This window comes from Platalea leucorodia, assembly GCF_965183815.1.
Source record: "Platalea leucorodia genome assembly, chromosome: 2".
In the NCBI taxonomy this organism is placed as follows: Eukaryota; Metazoa; Chordata; class Aves; order Pelecaniformes; family Threskiornithidae; genus Platalea; species Platalea leucorodia.
In genome coordinates this window covers 131,310,765-131,333,114 of record NC_138824.1, presented here as the reverse complement: position 1 = coordinate 131,333,114, position 22,350 = coordinate 131,310,765, and the positions used below count along the sequence as shown (strand labels likewise).

The 22,350-nt window shown below is 48.9% G+C and overlaps 1 protein-coding gene and 2 long non-coding RNA genes across 3 annotated transcripts; 1 reads left to right on the top strand and 2 right to left on the bottom strand.

The window, feature by feature from the left end:
* Positions 1-4,185: 4,185 nt before the first annotated feature.
* TAPBPL (TAP binding protein like) lies at positions 4,186-11,678 on the top strand. The gene is made up of 7 exons (XM_082304565.1): positions 4,186-4,304; positions 4,602-4,850; positions 6,815-7,096; positions 7,541-7,882; positions 8,068-8,391; positions 9,081-9,170; positions 9,421-11,678. Exons 1-7 carry the CDS (start codon positions 4,238-4,240, stop codon positions 9,459-9,461), a joined length of 1,395 nt encoding a protein of 464 aa, XP_082160691.1. The 5' UTR covers positions 4,186-4,237; the 3' UTR covers positions 9,462-11,678.
* On the bottom strand, positions 9,588-13,498 carry LOC309586905. Its single transcript, XR_014227462.1, has 3 exons — positions 13,076-13,498; positions 11,260-11,705; positions 9,588-9,724 (listed from the first exon to the last, which is right to left on the bottom strand). It is a non-coding gene; the product is annotated as an uncharacterized lncRNA (long non-coding RNA).
* Positions 13,499-17,012: 3,514 nt separating this feature from the next.
* On the bottom strand, positions 17,013-20,814 carry LOC309586906. Its single transcript, XR_014227463.1, has 3 exons — positions 20,110-20,814; positions 17,570-18,921; positions 17,013-17,314 (listed from the first exon to the last, which is right to left on the bottom strand). It is a non-coding gene; the product is annotated as an uncharacterized lncRNA (long non-coding RNA).
* Positions 20,815-22,350: the final 1,536 nt, after the last annotated feature.

The following is a 22,350-nucleotide window of genomic DNA, read 5'->3' as shown; positions in this document are numbered from 1 at the left end:
AGAGGCCATGGTAAAACCACGGAGAGCCACAAATTTCGATGCTCCTGTACGCTCATCATTTGCTGCCAACAACAGACTTTCTGGATAAAGGCTTGAGGAAGGGGCTGGAAATTCCCAATCAGTGTTATACAGTAACATGGGGCGGACAATAATTCTTAAGGGGTGAAAGGGACACGTACCCTAAGTCCGGGTTGGAGGGAGGGATTACTTGCCGGGCCTCCGACTCCCAAAACTGAGTGAGCACAGATAAGGTGAAGTTTATCTGAACAGTGTTTGTTATTTTGCAGAACTCTGTAACTCCTTGTTGCTTTCTGAAGAATAAAAATTATTACGGTTTAAAAAAAAATCCAGCAAAATCCAAGTCTTAGCTTGTGTTCTTAGTTCCGTCACATTAATGTTTGCTTTGCTTTCGGATCAGATGTGGTGGTTCCTGTACCCTCATATTCGTTACGCTCCTTTCCTCTGCTCCACTCTTCACTATAATTTTCCTGGGTGAAGACTATTATTTGTATTTATTATTTATATTTATTTTATATTTCTTTAAATTTAACAATTATTTTTATTTTTGACCCCATCCTCCTTGCATAGCCACTTTTCCTGGTTCAGTTATTAACTTATATGAAGAACTTTCCCTTCTTTTAAAAATCCATTTTCCAGATCGACGTTACGTTATATCTACAAGCACGTGAAGAAGAGTTTTCTTTGCCGATCTCTCTCCCTGCTCTTCACCTTGTGGCCATTCACCCAGGCAGCTACAGAGGGGTTTTCGCCTCTTTACTTGGGGTGCGAGTTCCACAGCCACTCTGCATCTCTCGCAGAAATTCTGGGCATCTTCCATATCCAGTTTCCTTACCACTACAGTCCACGTTAAAGACTTCTTAATTCCTTGGGGTTTAATTTCTTTTGAAACAAAACCTGCATGTACACTGCAGGCCTATTCTTATTTAGCTTCCCGCTTAATTTATGTGTAAGGAAATTATGATCACACGCTCCGGATTTATTTTTGATGACCACCTGCTCTATGACTTAGTTGCTATTTACAACTAATGAATCTTTTGTAGGTTCAGTGATGGTTTTGTGAAGGAATTTGTCATCTGTCATATTGAGAATTATGGGCCAAAGGCTCGTTGTGGTCATGAGAGATTATTCCCTGGTCCATAGCTCTGAAGTTAGTTTCCCCATGGCAGCATAGCTCTTACTGGGATTTAGCTCTTTTAATATTAGCTCTCTCCCTACATATCCAGGGATGAACTTGAGCAGTTCACAGCTCACTCTGAGCGGCACCAAAGAAAAGCCTCTTTTAACTCTCTGAGTTTCATCTAAACAACCTATAACATCACTCATGTGATGCTAATGCACTATTTTTATCTTCCTTTCTATCAGTCCTGAACACCAGAATATTTCAATACCAGGGATGACTGTTATTCTACCATATTTCTGTTACTTGCACGATAGCTAGTTTACACCCCGTATTAGTTGCTCATATTTCTTTCCTACCAATATCTGGATGGTAGTTACAAAGATAATGGAGCCAAAGTCTTCTCAACAGTAGCAGGCGATATAATAAGGGGCAACGGCAACGCGTTGAAGCTTGGCAGGCTCAGGCTGAACTTCAGGAACAACTTTTTTACCAGAAGGGTAATGCAGCGCTGGAGCAAGTACCCAGAGAAGCATCGGTATCTCCCCCCTTGGAGGGTTTCCAGACTTGGTCGGACAAAATCACAGAGCCCCGATTGAGCCAGGGGTTGGATCAGAGACCTCCAGCGTCTCCTCCCACCATCACTTCTCTGATTCCACTGCATCACCTGAGATTCCCTGTAGTACACAGGCTCCTGCCTCCCTGGCCTCGCCTGCTTCCCACAGCTGAACTCGAGAGCCTTTGCCCACCAGCATTGTCCGCTGCTGCTCCTCTCATCACAATTAGTATATTCTTTCCCCGTGTTGTCTAGGCCTCTGCCCATCGGTACTGCCTTACCTGTCGTCACGTAGTTATTTAACTGGTTTTCACCTCCCTGCGTAGGAAAACAGATACACAGCCCCCTCCCGGCAGCGGCAGCCTCACCAAACGGCGCGCTCGAACACGATACCTACACGGTAAAGTTATATTTACTGGCTAGCTTGCTAAGTTGCACAACTTTTGACCAGAGCTGTTCCTTTTAGCCAGGCTCATCCGGCGTGCAATGGGTTGCAGCCCTGGAAAATGGAAGAGTCCCAGGTTTAGCAGACACCCGGAGGGATTTGGTTACAGTCGGAGCGGCTTACAGCTCTGCGAAACAAAGTCTATCCCCAGTGCCGTGTGGGAACCTCTCTGCAGGCACTAACCCGCTGTTAGCAAATAGTTAATCGAGGCTTTGAGTATTATTGTGCATTTAAGAACAGTCATTGTATAGGGTAATTTAGAAAAGATAGATTACGTGAATTGTATAACTACAGGTGTTTTATATTAATCGAAGTCCACGCTACACTGCTCATTTTGTCCCTGTATAGCCCTATCCCATGGCTGGATTAATCACCAGCCGAGTTAATGAGTAGATAAAGATAAATGGAGTAAGAAAAGATGAATAATTGAACAGCTGATTAAGACATTTTAACTGATGTAGACATTAGATGAGAATAAGGGTAAGGTAAGCATTCATAATATCAGTTAAGAGGTCATATGCTTAGAATTTAAAGACGGTTTTAAGTAGAACATTGTGAAACTAGGCATAGAAGGGAAATAAATGACTTTTATGATCTTGCATGGGACCAGTGGTTGAAGCGGTCTGCGTGGTCGATAAACAAGAACTGAAATGGACCGCAAAGGACTGGTTTACCGACGGAAAATCAAGAACTTTCTGCTGACCAGAAGAATGAAGAACTGAGAACACGGTGGAAACCTTAGGTGGTCTTTGATAACCACGTAATTGTTATAGAAACATATATAAGGTGACAGCTGTAACACTTAGTTGCCACTCAGGTATAAAAACAGGTCAGCGAAAGGAGCCGTGCCTAAGCAGCGTGCTCTGTTGCATTTGCCTGGGGTGAAGGAGTTGCACGGACGCCTGTGCTCCGCTTCGCTGGCTGACGGGAATAACGTGGGTGCTGTCTGAGAGCACAGATAATGCCGGATGATAGGATAATAGGGCCAGGGGAGCGGAGATGAGCGCATCTCGGAGCGAAGGGGGATGCGGGGACTCGCAGGGTGCGCTGGTACGTGCGTGATATTACCCCGGTGAGGCAGTGGGAGAGCTAGTCAGAGCGGCTGGCCGCGTCCGACAGCTCAGGGCTCCTAAGCATAACTTCAGCAAGAAGAATTACTACTCCTTGTGAGGCTTTTCCAAGTAGGACTGAAGTGGTGAGGGTGGGATCGGGATGCAAGGGGTACGTCTGCATCAAGAACCCGTATCTGGCCAGCACAAGGGGCTTCTTGGGCTGGGTGCCTGGGAGTTGTGCTGGGAGAGCTGGGGCTGGGGGTTATCGCGGTGCCGTGCAGGTGGGTACGCGCGATGGTAGCAGGGCACAGCAAGGGTAAGTTGTGTTACTGCAGGGCTGGCAAGACTCTGAAGACCAGAAGAGTGAACAGACCAGCAGAGAAGCAGCCATTTTCTCTCCGCGTGTCTGAAAGACGGGGAAAAGCAGGAGTTAAAACACTGTCAGAACTCACCCACTTTCTCTCTCATGGCTTGATTTGCTTCCCGCGATGTTTTTCCCCACGAAGCCAGGGCTGATTTGGCGGCTGGCGGGGGCACCACAGGCCGCCGGGCGCGGGGGGCTGGCTCACGCCGCCGCGGAGCAAACCGGCTTCTATGCAGATAAAGAAGGGGAAGAAAAGAAAAAAAAAAAACAAACAAACCAGCTTCAACCTCCAAGTCTTTCACAAAGCTAAAAACGGCAAGCGGACAGAGATGTGGCTGCTTTCAGAGGCTGCTCAGCGGGTCCAGAGGAGACAAGCTTGCACACGGAAGCGCGGTGGGAAAGGCTGGTGTAATATTGACTTAAAGAGGGACCCGGTAAAAGCAGCCCCGCCGCAGGTTTGGGGCTGCTCCTCAATCCCAGCGGATCGCTCCCTGCTTCCCCAAGCCTCCTGCCTTCCGTAAAGCAAGAGTTAACCGGTTTAAGGGTTGGGTTTGGTTTTTTTTTTTTTCCTTCTGCTTTGCCAGAGCGAAAGCGAAACGAAAGGCAGCAGTGCTGGGTTTGATTCCCGGAAGGATTCCAGGGCCCGGAGGCAGCCGCAGAGGCCGCTGCGCTGCGGGGTGGGATGGCCGGGGCCCCGGTGCTGTGCGGGGCCGCGGTGCTGTGCGGGGCCCTGCTGGCCCTGGCGGCGGGTAAGTGGTGGGGATCGGGGCTCCTCCTGCCCTCAGACCCCCCACCCCACCCCTTCAGTGAAGGTCGGGAAAACTGGGGTCTTCCTAAAGGTTAATGCTGTCGCCAGAGGCGGGTGGTGCGGGGCTGGGGGGGTTCGCTGCCAGCAGGGCTGGGAGAACAACCCCAAAGTGGCAGCCAGCTCCCAGCCTCCCGATTATTTATCCCCCCATCCCAGAGAAATGCAGTGGGGTTCATGCATTCAGCCGGTTCTTGCGGTGGGCTTCGTGCATTCAGCCGGTTCTTTTCCCTCCCTAAAGGGCCAGTGCAAGCGCCCGCACCAGTGCCCCTGTTTCGCAGAGTGGACATCGCCTTGGACTGCTCCTACGTGTGGGAAGATGTCAGGGGCTTGCTGCGTGCCTCCGGCGGCTCCTCCTCCCAGCATCCCGCTACCCTCGTCCTGAGGGGTATCAGCGTCAGAGACGACGGGAACTTGGACGATGTCACCGAGTACGACGTCCCCCAGGGAAATCCTGACTCCTCTTCTCCCGTTGTCTTTGAAGCCTCAGGTGAGTGGGAGAGCTGGGGTGGGAGAGCTGCCACCGGGGTTTTGGCCACTTACCTGCACCAGGCTTCTATGAGATTTTTCTTTAACTGAGTTTAGACCGTTAATTTTTGAATGGCCACTAAAGTTACACGCGTGAGTCCCCAGCAACTGGGACTTTAAGAAAGGAAGTTTGTGGAAGATGTTAGCAAACGCTGTTGGGGCACCTCTCTCCTACTGGGGCTATCCTAGATTGCCTGTTTCTTGGGAAATACTTTGTCAAAAACACGTCAGGAATTATTCCACTATACATTATTATTGCACCCATAAAGAGCATTCACATCTTCAGTCATGCAGGTGTGTTTTGCTAGCATTGTGGTAAGCGGGCACGAAGCAGGGCTGTCCTGCTCAGCAGGCCGGCTGTGCGCGACTTGGCTCTCCTCACTTCACCCATGGGTGCCCACCTGCAGTCCAGCCTCCCTTCCGCTTGCTTCGCATGTAACTGTGCAAACACAGGCAAGCAAAGGTCTGAGCCTGTACTTCACTGCGGTCTTGTTCACTGCCTACAGGGCTTATCTGCGAGCACAGAATCATCAAATCACAGAATGGTTTGGGTTGGAAGGGACCTTAAAGATCATCTGGTTCCAGCACCCCTGCCATGGCCAGGGACACCTTCCACCAGAGCAGGTTGCTCAGAGCCCCATCCAACCTGGCCTTGAACACTTCCAGGGATGGGGCATCCACAGCTTCTCTGGGCAACCTGTTCCAGGGCCTCACCGCCCTCCATGTGCTTCAGTACGAGCTTATTCAAGGCTCTGAGACATTTTCAGAGCAGAAGCTGAAGGCCCAGCAGGATCCATTAGCCTGGGTCCAAGCTCTGTTTCAAGTGGTGTGAATGGACTGGGCCTGGGTGAGTTCAAGCACACTACAGCCAGGCTACTGTCAAGCATTGCAGACACGGAGTTACTTTCCAGTGATGTCCGTGGAAAGCATGGAGGTCACCAGGATGCTTATGCCTCCACTTAAGCCCATGCTGTGCTCCAAGGCACAGATACGGTGTGCATCCAGTACATCCAGCTACTCCTGCCTTCTTGCCACCCTTTCTTTCCTTACCTGGGATGCTTCGGTGTCCCCTTTCTTTCTGGATTCAGGCTTAAACCAAATAAACATTGCAAGTCTTTGCTGGGCATTTCACGTACACAGCTCGCTGGGCACACACGTACACTGGGCATACGCAGCCAACGGGAATCTGTTCTGTTTATTCGCCTTTCCTAACAGCTTTCTTCGCCCGGAATGAACTCTGTGCAATCTGGCAAGATAAAATACAGCCAACAGGCTGAGGGATGTCATGACAAACCTCTCATATTCTTTGCAGGCCTTCAGCTATTAAGCCTAGCCTGGCATTTGGAGCGTGGCCAGAGCAGGGCAGCGAGGCTGGGGCAGGGGCTGGAGCACAAGGCTGGGGAGGAGCGGCTGGGGGAGCTGGGGGGGCTCAGCCTGGAGAAGAGGAGGCTGAGGGGAGCCCTCATCGCTCTCTGCAACGGCCTGAAAGGAGGCTGGAGCCGGGGGGGTCGGTCTCTGCTCCCCAGGAACAAGCGATGGGACGAGAGGGAACGGCCTCAAGCTGCGCCAGGGCAGGTTTGGGTTGGGTATTGGGAAAAACTTCTTCCCCGAAAGGGCTGTCAGGCCCTGGCCCAGGCTGCCCAGGGCAGGGGCTGAGTCCCCATCCCTGGGGGGATTTAAAAGACAGGTAGACGTGGTGCTGAGGGACATGGTTTAGTGGTGGCCTTGGCAGCGCTGGGTTAATGGTTGGACTCGATGATCTTAAAGGTCTTTTCCAACCTAAACGATTCTATGGTTCTAAGATTTCTGGGCTCTGACTGACCCCTGCAGCGCATGATGCTTCTCCAAAATAATGTGTCTCATCATCTTGCACTTTCTTTTCCCTTTTGGATTCAGATGGTTAAACCTCCTCCTCTGTCCCCACAGCCCAGTCGGTATCCATCCCGCACGCAGAGTCCCTGCTGCACGCGGAGTGTGACGGGGAGGAGGTCAACTGCGAGATCTCCCCGTACAGCTCCCAGCAGGCTGGCGAGGGGCTCTGCCGTACCTCCTGGTTCATGGCCACCCTGCAGCTCTCCAGCGGGATCAGTGTCACCTTGGTGCTCAGAGGCCCCCACTGCAGCAGCCGGGAGGAGAAGGAGCACGATGCAACGCTGCACCCAAAGCTGAGGATTCCTATGAGCAAGGAGAGGACAGTGCTGACCACAGGTGACCAGGCGGCCCGGGGTGCCCCCACGGCACCAAGGGACGTGAGGGGAGGAGAGCCTGCCTCCCCAGGAGTCCTATGCCCCACCTCTCACCAGGACCTGAGGGCTGCCGGGAGCTGGTGCTTAGGGAAAAAGGGGTCATGCATATCGCCCCTCCCATGCCTCCTCTCAAGGTTTCCCATGCCCCAGCCCCTGAGGATGACAAGCACCTTCAAGACCATGACGTGCACTTGGCGTCTGCCCATCTCCCTGCCCTGCTAACCCCACCGGGCTGGCTTCCCCCAGCTCTTCAGTCCACATGGCCCCTGGGGCATCACATAGGGTGCCTGTGCCTCCTCCTCCTGCGGGTGGGGAGTTCACCGCCAGCCCTTCCCACCCAAGGGTGCCTTCTTTAACCACATCTGTTTAAGTCTCTGCTTGCCTGTGCCCTTCTTTTTGTTTCTAGTTGAATTTCAATCGTCATCACGCAACACTTCCCTGCGCACGCATCTTGGCAGCTCAGTCACCCTCGACTGCCGCTTTGCCTTGGCTCCCAGCTCCTCGTTCTCCTCCCTGGAGTGGAGGAGGCAGCACCGAGGCAGCGGCCGTAGCCTTTTCCAGTACCAGGTGGGGAGCACAGGCCCAGCTGCGCAGCCAAAAGTCCACGTGGATGTGGCAGAGCTGGTGAGGAGTGGAGACGCATCGCTTAGCCTGCAAGGAGTGAGCGTGGAAGATGAAGGGACGTACATCTGCTTGGTGTCCACCCCGCTGCACCAGGCCCAGCACATCATCCAGCTGCACGTGGCTGGTGAGGAAGGGAAATGCCTGGGGGCAACAGGAGTCCCGTGTCCCCAGGCACCGAAACTTCACCCTGCACCCTTATCCCATCGTTCCCAACACTCACTGTCACAGGCAGCTCATCTTCTCTCCCTTGTGGACAGGGACTTTTGTATTCTGCTAACAATAAGTCAATTCCCTCTTTATCTCCTCCAGAGCCTCCAAGAGTTCGTGTCATTCCAGCAGTGGTGTCATTCGAGAGAGATGTGACGACGACTCTGACCTGCACCGTTGCTGGCTATTACCCCCTGGACGTCTCGGTGAGCTGGACACAGAAGACTCCTGAGGATAACGTGGAAATCCCTCTCTCAAACGCACGTTTCTCCAGCCACCGGCAAAGCCGAGATGGCACCTACAGCATCACCTCCTACCTCAGCATCAGCTCAGCCACAGCGCAGGCACCAGCCACCTACAGCTGCCATGTTTCACACGTGGCCCTGGCAGAGCCCATCTCTGTGAGCAGCCATCTTAAGGCACCAGGTAGGTGTCAGGGGCAGAGGGGCGAGTTCTTCATCGTGCCCAGACCTCCTCCCACCTCCTCTACCCACCACCGGGATCAAAACCTCTGAGTCACACCACATCTGCCTGTTTTTCCATGCTTTCCTTCTGGTGTCCTCTCATACCCATCCTCTCTGTCCTCCTCTTCCCTTTCCCTTCCTCGGCTTTCACTTCACTCCCTGAAGCTTTTGGTATCTCATTTCCTCCAGGGGAAAAGAGATTTTATGACCAAAAGTGGAGCAACAGAGCAAAAGTTTGTAGCACATGGGCTGGAGCCCGCTGGACAGGCACAAGAAAACAGCCATGCCCCACAGAGTTAGACAACCCAGCTGGGCTTGATGTTCAGCTGGAGACCGATGATGCTCGAAAACTATAGCAAAAAATCCTTCTCCCCGTTGGAGCTGTTGGGGTTCTCACTCTCCCTGCTGATGGGAGATTGCTCCGCGACCCAGCCGGGAAAAGCAAGCAATACTGCAGTTTGACAAGCTACGACACGTCAGCCCAGCCAGTATAACTGGGTCTGTGTGGCTTTAGCTCACGTGTGTCATGTCACATCTGTGTACCGGACAAGAGCACGCACACGGGCAGCTGCTGGGGGAGCTTGGTTAACGGTGGCGACTCGCTGGCTCTTCAGCCAACCTAACATCGCTGATCCTCCTCTTCCTCTGCAGAGCAAACAGGACTGGAAGGACTGGTGGGGGGTTTCATGGCTACCATCATTTTCATCATCTTCCTCTTCGTCGTGCTCAGGAGACGAGCAGGTAGGAGTTTAAAATGCTGAGCCACTTCCCTCGTGGGAGAGATGCAGCAAGGAGCATCTTCCTCTCCCCTTCTCCCCTGCGCTCCTGCTCGGGAGAGGTGGAGGTCGGGATATCCCAGGATCCTGCAGGGAGAGGTGGGGAGCAGATGAGCTGGAGACTCATTTCTAGTGGAAGGCAGCACGAGGTGATGTTTTGCACCGCTTTGGCCTTCCTGCACCTTACTTCTTTTTTTTTTCTCTCTCCTTTTCAGCTAAACCAAAGTCTGAGCAACTTCTAAGGGCTCCAGAATAGAGGAAACCCTTGTGTCACCCACCTGCAGTCCTTTGTCTCCCGTCCCTCGACGCGTCCTGCTCAGGAGAGCCAAATATCTGTCCAAATATTAACAGAGCTATCGGTGGGTACGGGAGGGGTCGGGCTGCCCTTGGAGGAGGAGCTGCGTCACCGTTCAGAGGTGGGCTCACAGGAAAACACGTCTTCGTCCTGGGAGGGCAACATCAACAGCCTCTTCGCTGGGAGGCAGGCAGCATGCATACATTTTTAGAAATGCCTCTTCTCTGGTTTCAGGGAAAATTAAGTTGTATATAGATGAGTGTTTGTATGATTGTACACATGTATGTGTGTACACAGATGTATGTATGTGTACACATTGTAAGTAGGTACACACCATTTACACACTGTGGATGTATATAGGTACATTTGGTTAATGCCTATGGGCCATGTATTTAAGTAAGATACTTAGGTATGTATGTGTTTTAACTGTGAAGTTGTGCGAATACGTAGCCAAAATTAGTACTTCAAAACGGTAAATCCTCAAACAGAGGAAGTTACGGGTTAAACTTATCGCAAATCAAGCCATCAGAAAAATATGATTCTCCAGGAGAAAGCTACAGTAAAATTTTGATTAGAAACTTCGCTGCTAGGAGTTTACAAGATGGAGAAGTTCTGTGGTTCAGTAGTTGTGAAAAAGACAGACACGATTAAAGGCTTTTCCTGCCTACGAGGGAATTTGAAGGCAACGCTTAGAAATCTTGTACATAACCAACAGGGAGGAAAAAAGCAGAAGGAAGGTGTGGATGGAAAGGAGGTATATGGCACACAATAAAAGTGAGAATTTATGAAGCATACAAGGTGATAAGGAGTGTTCGAAATAATCTGGAAAAACTGGATTGCTGCAAGTGCTAACGGCACTTGGAAGGAGTTTTTTCAAAATACACTGAAAACCAAGAAATGGTAGCAATGGCCTAGGCTCATGCTGGGGGATATAGGTAAAACTGTTGATAGAGGAGATTTTTGGTGGAGGCTTTTTGATACAGAGCAGATTGTATACAGAAAGAAAGAGAATTGGGTATTCATACTATGTGAGGATGGCAAACAGCTTCCTAATCTGTTTGAAAACTAAGGAAGGTTATAACAGCACCTATTAAGCGTAAGTATTTTCAGATCAGTAGCCAATAAAATCTGCATCTCTGGATCATAAAAGACTTGGCTGAAGAGGCACCTGGCCCAACGGAGTTAGTTAGGTATTTAAAAATCCTGGCACACCAAATAAATCCCAAGGACTTGGAAGAGCGTGTTCTGCCGGTGTTCACAGAGAGAAAGCGAGATGACACCGACTGTTCGACGGTTCCGTAGCAATAATCGTAGGTAAGAGTGTGAAGTTGTTACAAGTTAGCTAACAAGGCCCTCCGCAATGAAAATGACATTAATAATCTAGTATGTTTAAAAAAAAAAGTTGTGAGAAACAAACCTGACTTCATTCTTGGACAAAATAATACATATGGTTGATAAAAGCACTGGTGCAGATTTAACAAACTAAGAAATTTGTAAATTCTGAAGAAAAAATAGTAGTGTATTTATACATCATAATTTGCACTATATGGATTAATTACTAGCTAACAGACAAATGGCTAAATTTCATTGTCCAAAAAGAGGCAGCAATCACTGCTGAAAGTGTGTGCCTCTGTAAGAACTGTGCTGTTTAATGTTTGCATCAGGAGATACAGCCGTAAAAAAATATTGCTGATAAAATTTGCAAACGGCAAGAGCAGTAGCTAAGGCAGAGGGGGTCCTTCAGATCAACACCAGTCACCTGGCCGGCTGAAGACACTCAAGGAAGATAAGCTGCTCAGCAATGCCCATGGAGTCTCCTCAGGTACTGGACCACCACGCCGGCTCGATGCTGTTGATCCATGAATCCCCGTCAGTTGCCTGAGCTGTGGGGACACCTAAGAGTGACCATGGGCAGAATGTAACTGCTGGGGGAAGCAGGTTTCACGTGTATCATTTCATTTTTGATGCGTTACCAATAAATAAGTATTTTTAGTTCCAACAGTTGCCTTCTGTCTGTGGACCTCCCACACCGCTCGGTGGAGTCAAGCCTACTGCGGTGAACAGGCAGGCTGAGCCCCGCGCAGAGGGGGAATCCGCTTGGGACTCGGGAACGGGCGCTCCAAGGGACCCTCGGTGGGTCTTGCTAAACCAGTATGTCTCAATTACACCACAGAAAATACCACAGAGTACTGGTGGCACCGTAACCTGCAGAGAAAGGCACAGTGAGAATCAACAGCTGCAAGTTATATTTAGGCATGTTCAGAGTAGAACAAGACATAATATACTCAACGATGAGGCTCATTGTCCTAGCCACCTGTCAGTAAAAATGGTAGACTATCTCTCAAGGTCTTCAAATAAAGGCCACGTTACTTTTTTCAAGCTGTCCTTGAATAATAATTTTAAAAAAATAAGTTAATGGCATCAGTTAAAACAGACACTGGGTAAAATACCAAGGCCTGCGTTACACATGAAGTGAGAGCTGGCTGGTTGTCTGCCTTTTTGGCCCATAAACTGACATAAAGGAAAGAAAAAAATAAGGGCGAGATGCAGGAAATGCGTTAGGAGCGGCTGTATTCCCTGTAAGGAGAAATAAACCACAGCACTTGGTTTCGTTCCACTACCTGCTCGCCGATGCTCCCCACTAGAGTTGCTATGGGGAGTCCACAATTACTGTGTCCCTGGAGGTCTCAAGCTGAATTAAACCACAAAAACAAGTAAAGTATATAACCTAAAGTAGAAAAAGTAATACTTACTGATAAACAAAGTGACATTGTGTTTAACAAGTGTTCTTTATATTTTAAATATAAAACACTTATTACAGAAAATACCACTAAGAGACTGAAAGTTCATCAAAGATAAACTTGATTTCATTATAAAGACATGCATAAATAATATTATATGTTCTGCATCTCTGGAGAGACCTTCCAAGGTCGAATGTGCCGTGGCCAAGTGCCACATGGCATCGATGCCTGGCCACGTGAACTGAGAGGCAGGAATCCGGTTATCATCTGATGAGCTGCTAGTCAGGCCAAGCTGTTACAAGGTACACCGTGTCTCTACAAATAAATATTAAAGGTAGGTGTTTTAGACAAGTTCTTTAGGAGAATTATTTGATATATGGCATGAAATTTGACAGGGATTTTGTCAACCTGCAAAACATAAGATTAAGTTATTTGCACTTGAGTCAGCGCAAGATTACTTGCGCATTGTATTGTGAATAGGGACAAGCCAAAACTTCTCACGTGGTATCGAAAGAGCAGTCATTGCAATCGGCAAAGCCAAGCTCAAGATTATCTTTTCCACATACGTTCCCCTTGTTTGATTAAGCCTCTGCTCATTCAATTTAAGCGAGCAAAATAGATCCAGCAGTCTAACTGCATTGGTTTAGATGTGCTTTATGAAAATAGCTGAAGCTCAGGTATGTGCCTCAAAGAGAACACGTGCTAACTGGAAGAGACAGTGAAGTGCCTAATGCACTTCAAAGCTAAAGGCCCTCTCCCATCGTCCACCAGGCAATGATGGACAGTAACTCCTTCAAGCCTAGCGTGCAACAAGAAACCGCTTCCCACACTGACCGTAGAAAAGATACCAAACTTTCCCACATCTCCCTCATCTTGGTCAATGAACTGCAAGGAATCACTGCTTGGTAGGGGTGGGCCAGGACAGCATTCGTGCTTTCCTACTGTGCATTTCTTCCAGATCAGAAGCTCGAAGCAGCAAGCTCCGTTGCAAGAGCTTGGCATCGCAGCCCTCCGTTGCAGGGGGGTTCACACACGTACACAGTAAGATGACTCCCACATGGCTGCATCTTCTTGAAAGCCCACGGACATCAGGTAGTTCTCAATAGCTGGATACCTCTTTTCATAGAGAAGGTCATCTCACAGCTATACAACGGCTGCTTCTCCTCCCTAGCACTGCCTGCAGGAACACCGCCCCGGGCTTCTCTCTGTGAAGAGTATGAAATGCTGATCAAAGACACGTCTTCACTAGCACCGTGCGTTTGCTTTTCTTAGTAACAGCAATATCTTCTGCACTGATCGCTTTCTCTGGCCTCTCCTTCATCGGGACTTCACTGACAGGAGCGATGACAAGCTACAACGGGTAATGAATCTCCTGTGATATTCTGCACACTCCCCCTCTCAAAAAAAAACAATTAAAAAGAAAAAATGTGAAAAGAAAAAAAGGGAAAAGAAAAATGTGAAAAGAAAAAAAGGGAGAAGGAACGGGCTTTTCTTTTCCCAAAGCCTCCAGCTCTGTTACAACCACCCTCCAACTTGTGTCCCAGACAAAAGCATGGGACACACGCTTGCCGCCACAGCATATGTGTCGTGCTAAATCAGTCCAGCTCCCACCCACTGCAAAAACGTGCTTCTGCTCCCAGGTCAGCTGAAAATTCAGCTTCTCCCAGCACACCGAATGGTGGGTTCCCAGGCATCTACTTCAATGAATGACGGGCAGATGCTGAAAAGAGGCAGATGCCCCCTCGGGGTGAAAAATTCGCTGAGAAGCTCAAAAAGCACATCTGGAGTGGAGAAGGCTGATTTCAGCCTCCAGGACCAGCAGCAGTTGCCAGCAGTTCCTGGTGAGGAGAGACAGCAGAGGAATGAGGACCATCCCCACCCATGTCCCCAGGTAGATGCAATGGGAGCTCCTTCTCTCTTACTCTGCCCCTACAACCCCTAAATCAGAAGAGGAGAAAGGAGAGGGCCACCACCAGCAACTTCATTTCTGGTGCTGATACAAACAGGCCCCTCTGTCACTGCTGCTGTCCCCTTCACCAGCAGCTGGGTGGAAGTGCCTGGACCGCAATACCCGTTACATCCTACAGCGAGAGCCAACAACTCTGCAGGTCCCAGCTGGCTCCAGTGCTACCAGGCAGCATTCATCCAAGCATGCATCCAAATCTTCAGGAGACGGACAACAGCACACACCTCCCTTCGGCTGGCGAGATGATAGCATGGATTTCACAGCCCGCTGGGGACACAAGCATTGTGGAGTGGTGTTCCGGCCTCAGGCCTTCTTCTAGTTCCTCCAGACCCTCTTAGAGTCTAACTGTGCTTACCTCTCATCTTTTTATTCATGCTGGCTTCATCTGAAGCCCAAACAAGTCCCAGAACCTCTTCTGCCACCTGCCCCTGGCCAAACTGGCCACCCGCAGCTCCAGGAGGAGGTTTGATTGCAGGGATGTTCCTGGTGATTGCACAGCCTACTTCTATTCCCTTGTGCTGTTACAACTCTATGCAGAGGATCACAGGGCATCATCCACCACCTGGCACCCTCAGATGCCTTCAGGAAGCAGTGGGTACTGCTGCAGACGCTGTGCTCTGTGAAAGTTTCTGGTTTACGTTTTCACCTTATGCTCTCCCCCTCTTCACTCATTCCTCACCATAAACGTGATTTCTCCCTGATTTCTCTTCCTCTACCCTCCTCCTCTCTGCTTCTCAGGGAGAGCTCAAGATGAACAGGGCAAACATATCATACTTCTCATCAATACCCTTCCAGCCTTCAAACATTTTCAGGTCAGGGACTTCCTGACTGGATGTGATTTCTGCAGTTTATTCGCCCTCTGTAGATTTCTTTTCCATGAAGCTGTCCATTCTCCCCTTGAGCCCATGTAAAGCCTTTAAAAATCGGCACCACACTCACCCCTTTCCCCTCCTCAGGTACCACGGTGGCGGTAAGCATGAGTTACACACTGCTCGCAGCAGTTCACCTCTTTTATTCTTGAGTTCCTTTAAGACTCTTGGACAAATGCCATTGCTCCCAGCAAGTTGTTACTGTTTGCTTTGTCAGTGTGTCGAACAGCCTTGTCCAGAGCCGCTTCAATTTCAGACATGTTCATTGGTGAACCCCACCCTGCTGAAGAATGGGTTCTGCCGCGATGATCTCGTCACTCAACACTCAACGCAGATGCAGAGATTTCTGCAACGGCCTGCAACGGGGAGACCCTGTGCACTCCTCTCACCAATTTGCCCTTCAGAACATCTGCCAGGTTCCTGATACGCTCGAAGAAAGATCTAATGTTAGTTTTGATTCCTTTTGCCAGTTGTTCCTTGAAGCTTTGTTTGACCTGACTTACTGCCTTTCTACATGCAGTGTGCCAAAGTTTATATCCTTCTCTATTTCCCCACTTGTAGACAACTTCAGCTTTTCTTGACAGATGCTTTTTGTGACTTCCCTTACCCCACTGGATGATGGTTTCTGTATCCCACATGAAAGGTGCTCATCCCGTTTTTCTTGAGCATGCCCGGTTAATAAGGATGGCAAAGGGTGACAGAGTGAATTCAGGCGATGAAGATGAAAATATAAAAGGGGTGGCACTTTTGGACAGACAAAAGCAAACAGTTGTGGCAGGTGTTGGTATAGGCCGTCAGTGCTGGGCCACGGTTCAAAACGACAAAGTCTGCCAAAGCAGAACGGGAAGAAGAGAAGTGGCTGGAAAACAACAAGAGGTAGAGGGCAGCAGTAGCAGCGGTGAAGACATCAGGTGGGAAAACAGGATTACGACCTTGAGCCTTGGGATGCCACATTGAGCGGGGGAAGTGAGAAGTAAGAGGGAACGGCGACATTGCCCCAGCAGGTATGGCTGATGTAGTGATGTAGAGTTACAAGAGGTGGCAGAAGGGGTTAGGGATGATGGTGAAGAGTAGAGGCACAGGATTGTATGGTACAGTAACACTGGCGTGTGCTGGGTCAAAGCAATGACTGTCAGTTAAGCAGGGCAGCACTGGACAATGCTGGTGGACAGCCAAGGAGAGGTCCAGATAGGTTGGGCCAACGATGATACGGTGCAGCAAAGGAAGGGAAAATGACTGCAAAGGCAGGAAAGGCAATATGTCAGTGTTTTAAGAGCTTGTGGACTAAGCTCAGCCTCCTGTGCTGCAAACTGGCTGGCATGAGTCATCCTCTGGGAGATATATGGCTTGCCAGCACGTATTTCAGTGTCACTAGGCAATGCAGGCCTTCCCACCACAACCAGGCGCAGGTCGTGGGGAAGGAGGGCACGGTTTTCTTCTTTTTCCGAGTTCATTCACTGCTGTTCTTTTCATTCAGCTCCTTCTCCTCCCCCTGTTTTCAACAGTATTTTTCACCATTTTCTTTTCCTCTTTTTCAAATGCTTCTGAAGTCATGAGTTTGCTTAGTATTGAGTTCTTTCTGAATGGCTGTTTTTCTCTTCTTTTATACTTTTGTATTTATCCAAATCATATTCACACACCTGCCCTTCCATGAAATACCATCATCGTCTTATTAAGTCCTTAGCATGAAAGATCAATTGCCTCAGCTGATAAATATGCACAGCCTCATACCAGGAGGTATGCTGCAAATACTTTGAGATCCTTTACTGGCAGGGGATTTGGAAGGCAAAAGGCCCCAGACTCTGTGAAATGAACCATTTTTCAAGCTACAGGGGAAGATTCTTTCTCTCAAAAAAAACCCAGCAAAATCCACCACCCCCACCCCGTGTGTCTTACTTGAAGAAACTCCCTTCCTGACCCCAAAATTTGCCCAGGATTATAAACTTCTTGATATGTGAGATGTATCTGAAACAGTTTCAGTCTTGATATAGAGTTAAAAAAAGTGACAGAATGGGACAGCGAAAAATCTCATGCTTCTCGGTATCACTAGAAGTGGTCACATGGCTTGACTAAGATTCATGTTTTGTTGGCCAACCGCTTCTGCTTAAAAGAAAGGATGAAAAGAAAAAAAAAAATATCAACCTACATCTTGAAAAAAAAAGTAGGTTCTTTGCCTCGTGAACCATTCCAGAGCTTCACGTCACTGCTACCCTGAGATCTTCTGAGGGTTCAGAGTGCCTGGGAAGAGATAAAACCTCTCAGGCAGAGGAATGAATTGAACACGTCTGAACAATTAAAAAGGAGATGGGAAAGGGGGGTGAAGCCTTCTGCTCTGCCTTTTGAGAAGGGTGTGGTGGGAAGTGTTCCCTCAAGCCATTTGGCTATGAAATCTGGCCTTAACTATAAAAGAAATGGGGTTTATGGATTAACTTCTCTTCTTAAGGGCCAAATTCCGTGTGGATTCCCTTTTTGAGGGCATAACTTCTAGCTTACCCTCCAGAGGAGGAGAGGATCACCATCACCAGAGCAGAGCCAAGACACAGAAGCAAGATGAAACCACTGAGGTGGGAGTGACTGAGGGGGGCACCTGGAGAATTACGTGGGGCGGTATCAAAACTGGAGATAAACAGCAACGAGGTTGTCCTAACGTCAGCTATAGCAAAGCTCCAGGTGGGCAGCAGCAAGCATCCGCATCTACGAATCCAACACCCGCTGCGTGGTGCCGGGTGCTGCGTTGGGCTCAGAGGGTGACCTGTGATCTCCGTTGGCCAGGGAGCAGCAGGCGTCGGAAGAAAAACTGGTCTGAGGTGGCTGCGTCTGCCTCGAGTTTCCAGGAACATGCAGAGAGAGAGCACGAAAGGGGTGGGGACACAGGCCTGGGGAGTCAGGTGGCTGTGATAATAGTGCTATTGTTAGGGCTGGAATGAGGAAATTAAAGATTTCAGCTGGGGAGAACAGGGTGGGGGGAACTCAAGGAGGCTGCATCTTGATCTCCCTACTCATTAATTGCCCCTTGGGACAGAGCAGCCAGAAAAATCACTGGGTTTGACATCCTATAGCTTTGCTCTCTGTTGTTCCCAGCCTGGACTGCACACCCAGCTTCAGACAGGCATTAGTCTTAGCTTAGCTATGCCAGTGGGCGGGAATTTTCATCTGGCCATTTCTGCAGTCGATCCTGTTGCAATAGGACTGCATTGAGATCAGTATCTGAGGAGCTGTTGATCCGGCTGAGTGATCCTAGATGAGACCCTGGGTTTAGGGAAGATGCAGCAGAGCTAGAGCTTGAAGGCCCGTTTTCAGCACTGGGTGACTTTCTCATGGAGGACAGGTCGCTAGTAGCCAAGGTGGCAGCTGACTCGGACACGTCTGACTCGGATGTATGGCTTATGTACCGCCTGGTCTGGGTCACTGGGCTGCTTCAGCACCCAACCTGATCCAGGAGGTGATATCCCTCCTCCTGCAATACAGACGACCGATGGGAGAGAGCTACGTTTTTCAGGAGGTAATTCAGATTTGCCGGCTGAAGCACAGCGTGAGCAGCCGCTATACAAGCTCTCCTCCAAGCTTCGTACTGCATTTCAGCCTGCAAACAGCAACGAAATAGGATCCATACGTGTCTTCTGGAGTTCACTCATGCTAAATTCATTCTCCTAGGAAGAGAGACTGGGTTCCCTCCACGCAGTTTCCAGCAGGATTTGTTCGGTCCTACAATATTATTTTCATGAGCTCGACCCTACGGTCTCCCACCTTTCATGCGGAAAGACGGGGATAACACACACTGCTTTGGTTCTCCCCCAGAGCTCCCTTTTGCATCACCAGCACAGCTCTCGGCAGCCACTCTGCTCCTAAAAGGTAAATATGAATAAATACATTGAAAAGCAGCCTCCTTGGGACACAAAGGTGTGGGAGCTCTCGTGTAGTATCGCTGCCTATTTGGGACAGACACCACCGCTGACTGGCAGGTTACATGGGTAGCAAGGGAGAAGGCATTCAACAGCCCTTGGTTTGCAAATCCCTGATGGCTTTTTAATAACGATCCTCTTTAGAGATCACCACCTCTGCCTCAAGGGAGTCCACGAATCCTGGGTAAATAATTCCCCGCTGAAACGTGACAGCAGTACAAAGTGTAGCCTCACGTCTGCCCATCTTTATCAGCTACAAGGCTGGTGTTTCTTTGGCCAAACGCTTCAGTTAAACTTATAGCACCATCCGGGCTGCTATTCCTTGGCAGTTTGGGTTGCTAATTTTAATGCAGAAAAATATAATCAACTGTAGCTAATTCAGAAATAATCCAGAAATAATCTCGGGCTTCTACCTTGCAGCAGAAGGAAAACGAAACTGCATATATGCATATACAAAAGAACCACACTGATCTAGGGTCTTTCGAGTAGTTGACGTATGACTTGTTATACTCAAGACTGATATGACTTGTTACATATATTGTTATGTTATACTCAAGACGTATATGACTTGTTATACTCAAGACCGATCAAGTATCGGAGAGAGACCATTCTTTTTTTCCCACCACAGTAGCACTGTGTTGAAAACAGTTTGTTCTATTTTCAAATGTTGTGTGCGTTATAGATCATTATCGCATTCCTACCTGGGCAGATAATAGACATAGCTGGTAAGGAACATTTCAAATTTGATGCCATAAAAAAATGATTCATATTTACTCAAAGGTTGCTCAGTAGCAATAAAAAGCAATCATGCGTTCGGCTTGTGAAGGTGTAATACACAGAAGCACTGCCCAGAACAACAGGGCACGTCCCATTTCAAGAGAACGACCTAGTGACAAGCATCTGAAGGATCTCTTCAGCGTAAAGCTCCTTGGATCCAAAATGTTGTTAGAGGTGAAGTAAATACTACGAATCGAAACTTCCCTCAAAGGATTTGTAGTGCCTGATGGAAGATCTTCCATCCTAACGCAAGACTCGGGATTTCAGACCATTTATCCTGTAATTGCTGAGCCTGAATGGGGGTGAGGGAAATAACCACCAGTGTTGAAACCAGTTCCATCAGGTGTGACTCGCCTTGACAGGTCAATCCATCGAATCAATATCCAGAAACCTGTGGATGGGCAAAATGCTCAGAAGTCTCTTGCAGTGAGGGAAGCTCGAGACAGGAGTGTATCTCATCACCTAAAATACCAACAGGAATCGCTCTCACGAACCACGCTACTAATTCCACGTCACTATCTGCTGTCGCACTGAAGCATGCCTGAGGAAAACGCTACCATTTCTGACTGACAATCTTGGCCAGAAGACGGTCACTCGAGTCGTCTAGTTCATCTACGCATTGGAAAAAAAACAGAAGAAAGGCTAGGAAGATGTAAATAATAAAAAAACCCTCGAAGAGTTAGCAAATTCTGATGTTCTGCAAATGGCGATTGAGACTGGCAGCTGAGACGGCAACGGGAGATTTGTCGTTTGCATCGTTTCAAAAGTATTCGGGGAATCAAGCGGTAATTTTGGTTGTGGAAATGCTAAAAATAAAGTTTTGGTTCCTCTGTGAGCTGGCAATCAGTCTGCAGCACATCTACGGGACCACGGGAAGGTAAAGCCACGGCCAAAGCGTGACATGCACATGACTGACACGACTGGAAGCCACCTCCGGGCCGAGACGCGCTCCGAGGTGTGCCGCAGCGGCGGATCACGCACGGCAGCCTGGGCAGCTCACCGGCGCGGGAAGGAGGGAAAGGGGAATTGCGTAGATGACGGCTGACATGGCAGCCAGAAACGGTGAAAGAGCCACCGAGTGTTTTTTTATTTCTCTAGGAAAAAAATACAACATATGTTAAAAGTCTTCTGAAAAATGAAAGAAATATGTATCTAGATGTGCATATAGAGATACACAGATATATGATGTACATAATTTCTACACGTTAAAATAAAACATGCGATACATGCACCCACACCCTAATTATCTGCCATTCTTGTCCAAACTGGCAAAGGCCAAAAGTTCTCCCAAGCAACGTGGCGATGGAAATCGTCAGCCACGACAAAATGCTGAGAAAATTGCTTGACTGTCCTTGGAATACAGCACATCAGCCCAGAGGCTTGAGTTCTTCATCATTCCTCGAGTCAAAAGACATCAAAAAATGTAAGTTACCTTTGTCTCACACCCAGCAAAAAGGACTGTGTTTCTGAACTCATTTGCAAAGATCAGTTGGAGGCAGTTTAAAATGTTTTTAGATACTGTGGAAATCAGCGAAGGCCTAACTACCAGCACCACCAAATTCAGCTGTAGTTGCTTTGTGGGTACTTAAATGAGCATAAACCCGGCATTTTCAGGGGCAAAATCATTTTTGTCATTCCAGTAAGACAGAGGCACGATTCCAGTAAGAGACAGGCGGTTTTGGAGGGTGGTCTGTTAGCGTAACTGAGTAATTTCAGGAAATTATGGTAATGTAAGTCAAACAAGTTGTAAACATGCTCTCTGTGAAGTGACTGGAGGATAGCTGCATGGGTTACACGGGTAACCGTAACCGCCAATGCTGTATAACGTCAGTACCTCGGGGTACGTTCGCAGATTTTAAGGCATAGGCTCCAGGGCTGGTTCAGAAGGCTGACGCAGGGATTCTCCGGGTCTATCCGAGTGCATAAAACACACAAACGGCTCAAGTAAAAAGAGCCCACGTCTCTCTGCTAAATGGCATCTCCCGTGGCACTGCCCCAGACAGGACAGGGAGCTGCCGGGGTCGCTCGGACCCAGAAGGGCATTTCCAGTGCTCTGAGGAAGCCGCTTTAATACAATATTACTTCATTCCCCCCATCCCTCCTGCTTTTTGCAGCTCACCTTTGATGAAAGCTCGAAACAAATGACTTGAGATAGAATTAAGTTTAGGACCGCAGAAGTAGCCGATGCTTTTGCTTCACGTTGCTTCTCGTCACGGGACGGAGCTACGGGAGACGTTGGGGCTGTAGGTTTGTAACAAGCGGCTGTCACAAGGCTGTTTTGGCACCGAGCCGCCGGCCTCACAAGAGCGCTCCTTGCCATTTTCAAGCGTGGCATTTTGCAATATGAAGAGGTAAAAGTGGCTGCGTCGTTTGAGTCACTAACCAAACCGCTGCTGACTCCAATAAGGACCGAAATGCCGTGACGGGTGACTCTGAAGAAGGACTGATCTGAAGGACGTCCTCGTAAAGGAAAGAAAGAAGTGAAAACCTCAAACAGAGCTAGTTTGGGAGAAAATCATTGGGAGAAAGGATTGGGAAAGAGGGTCCGCTCTTATAATGGCAGGGGGGTGTGAGGGACTCCTGGTCACGTCTGGG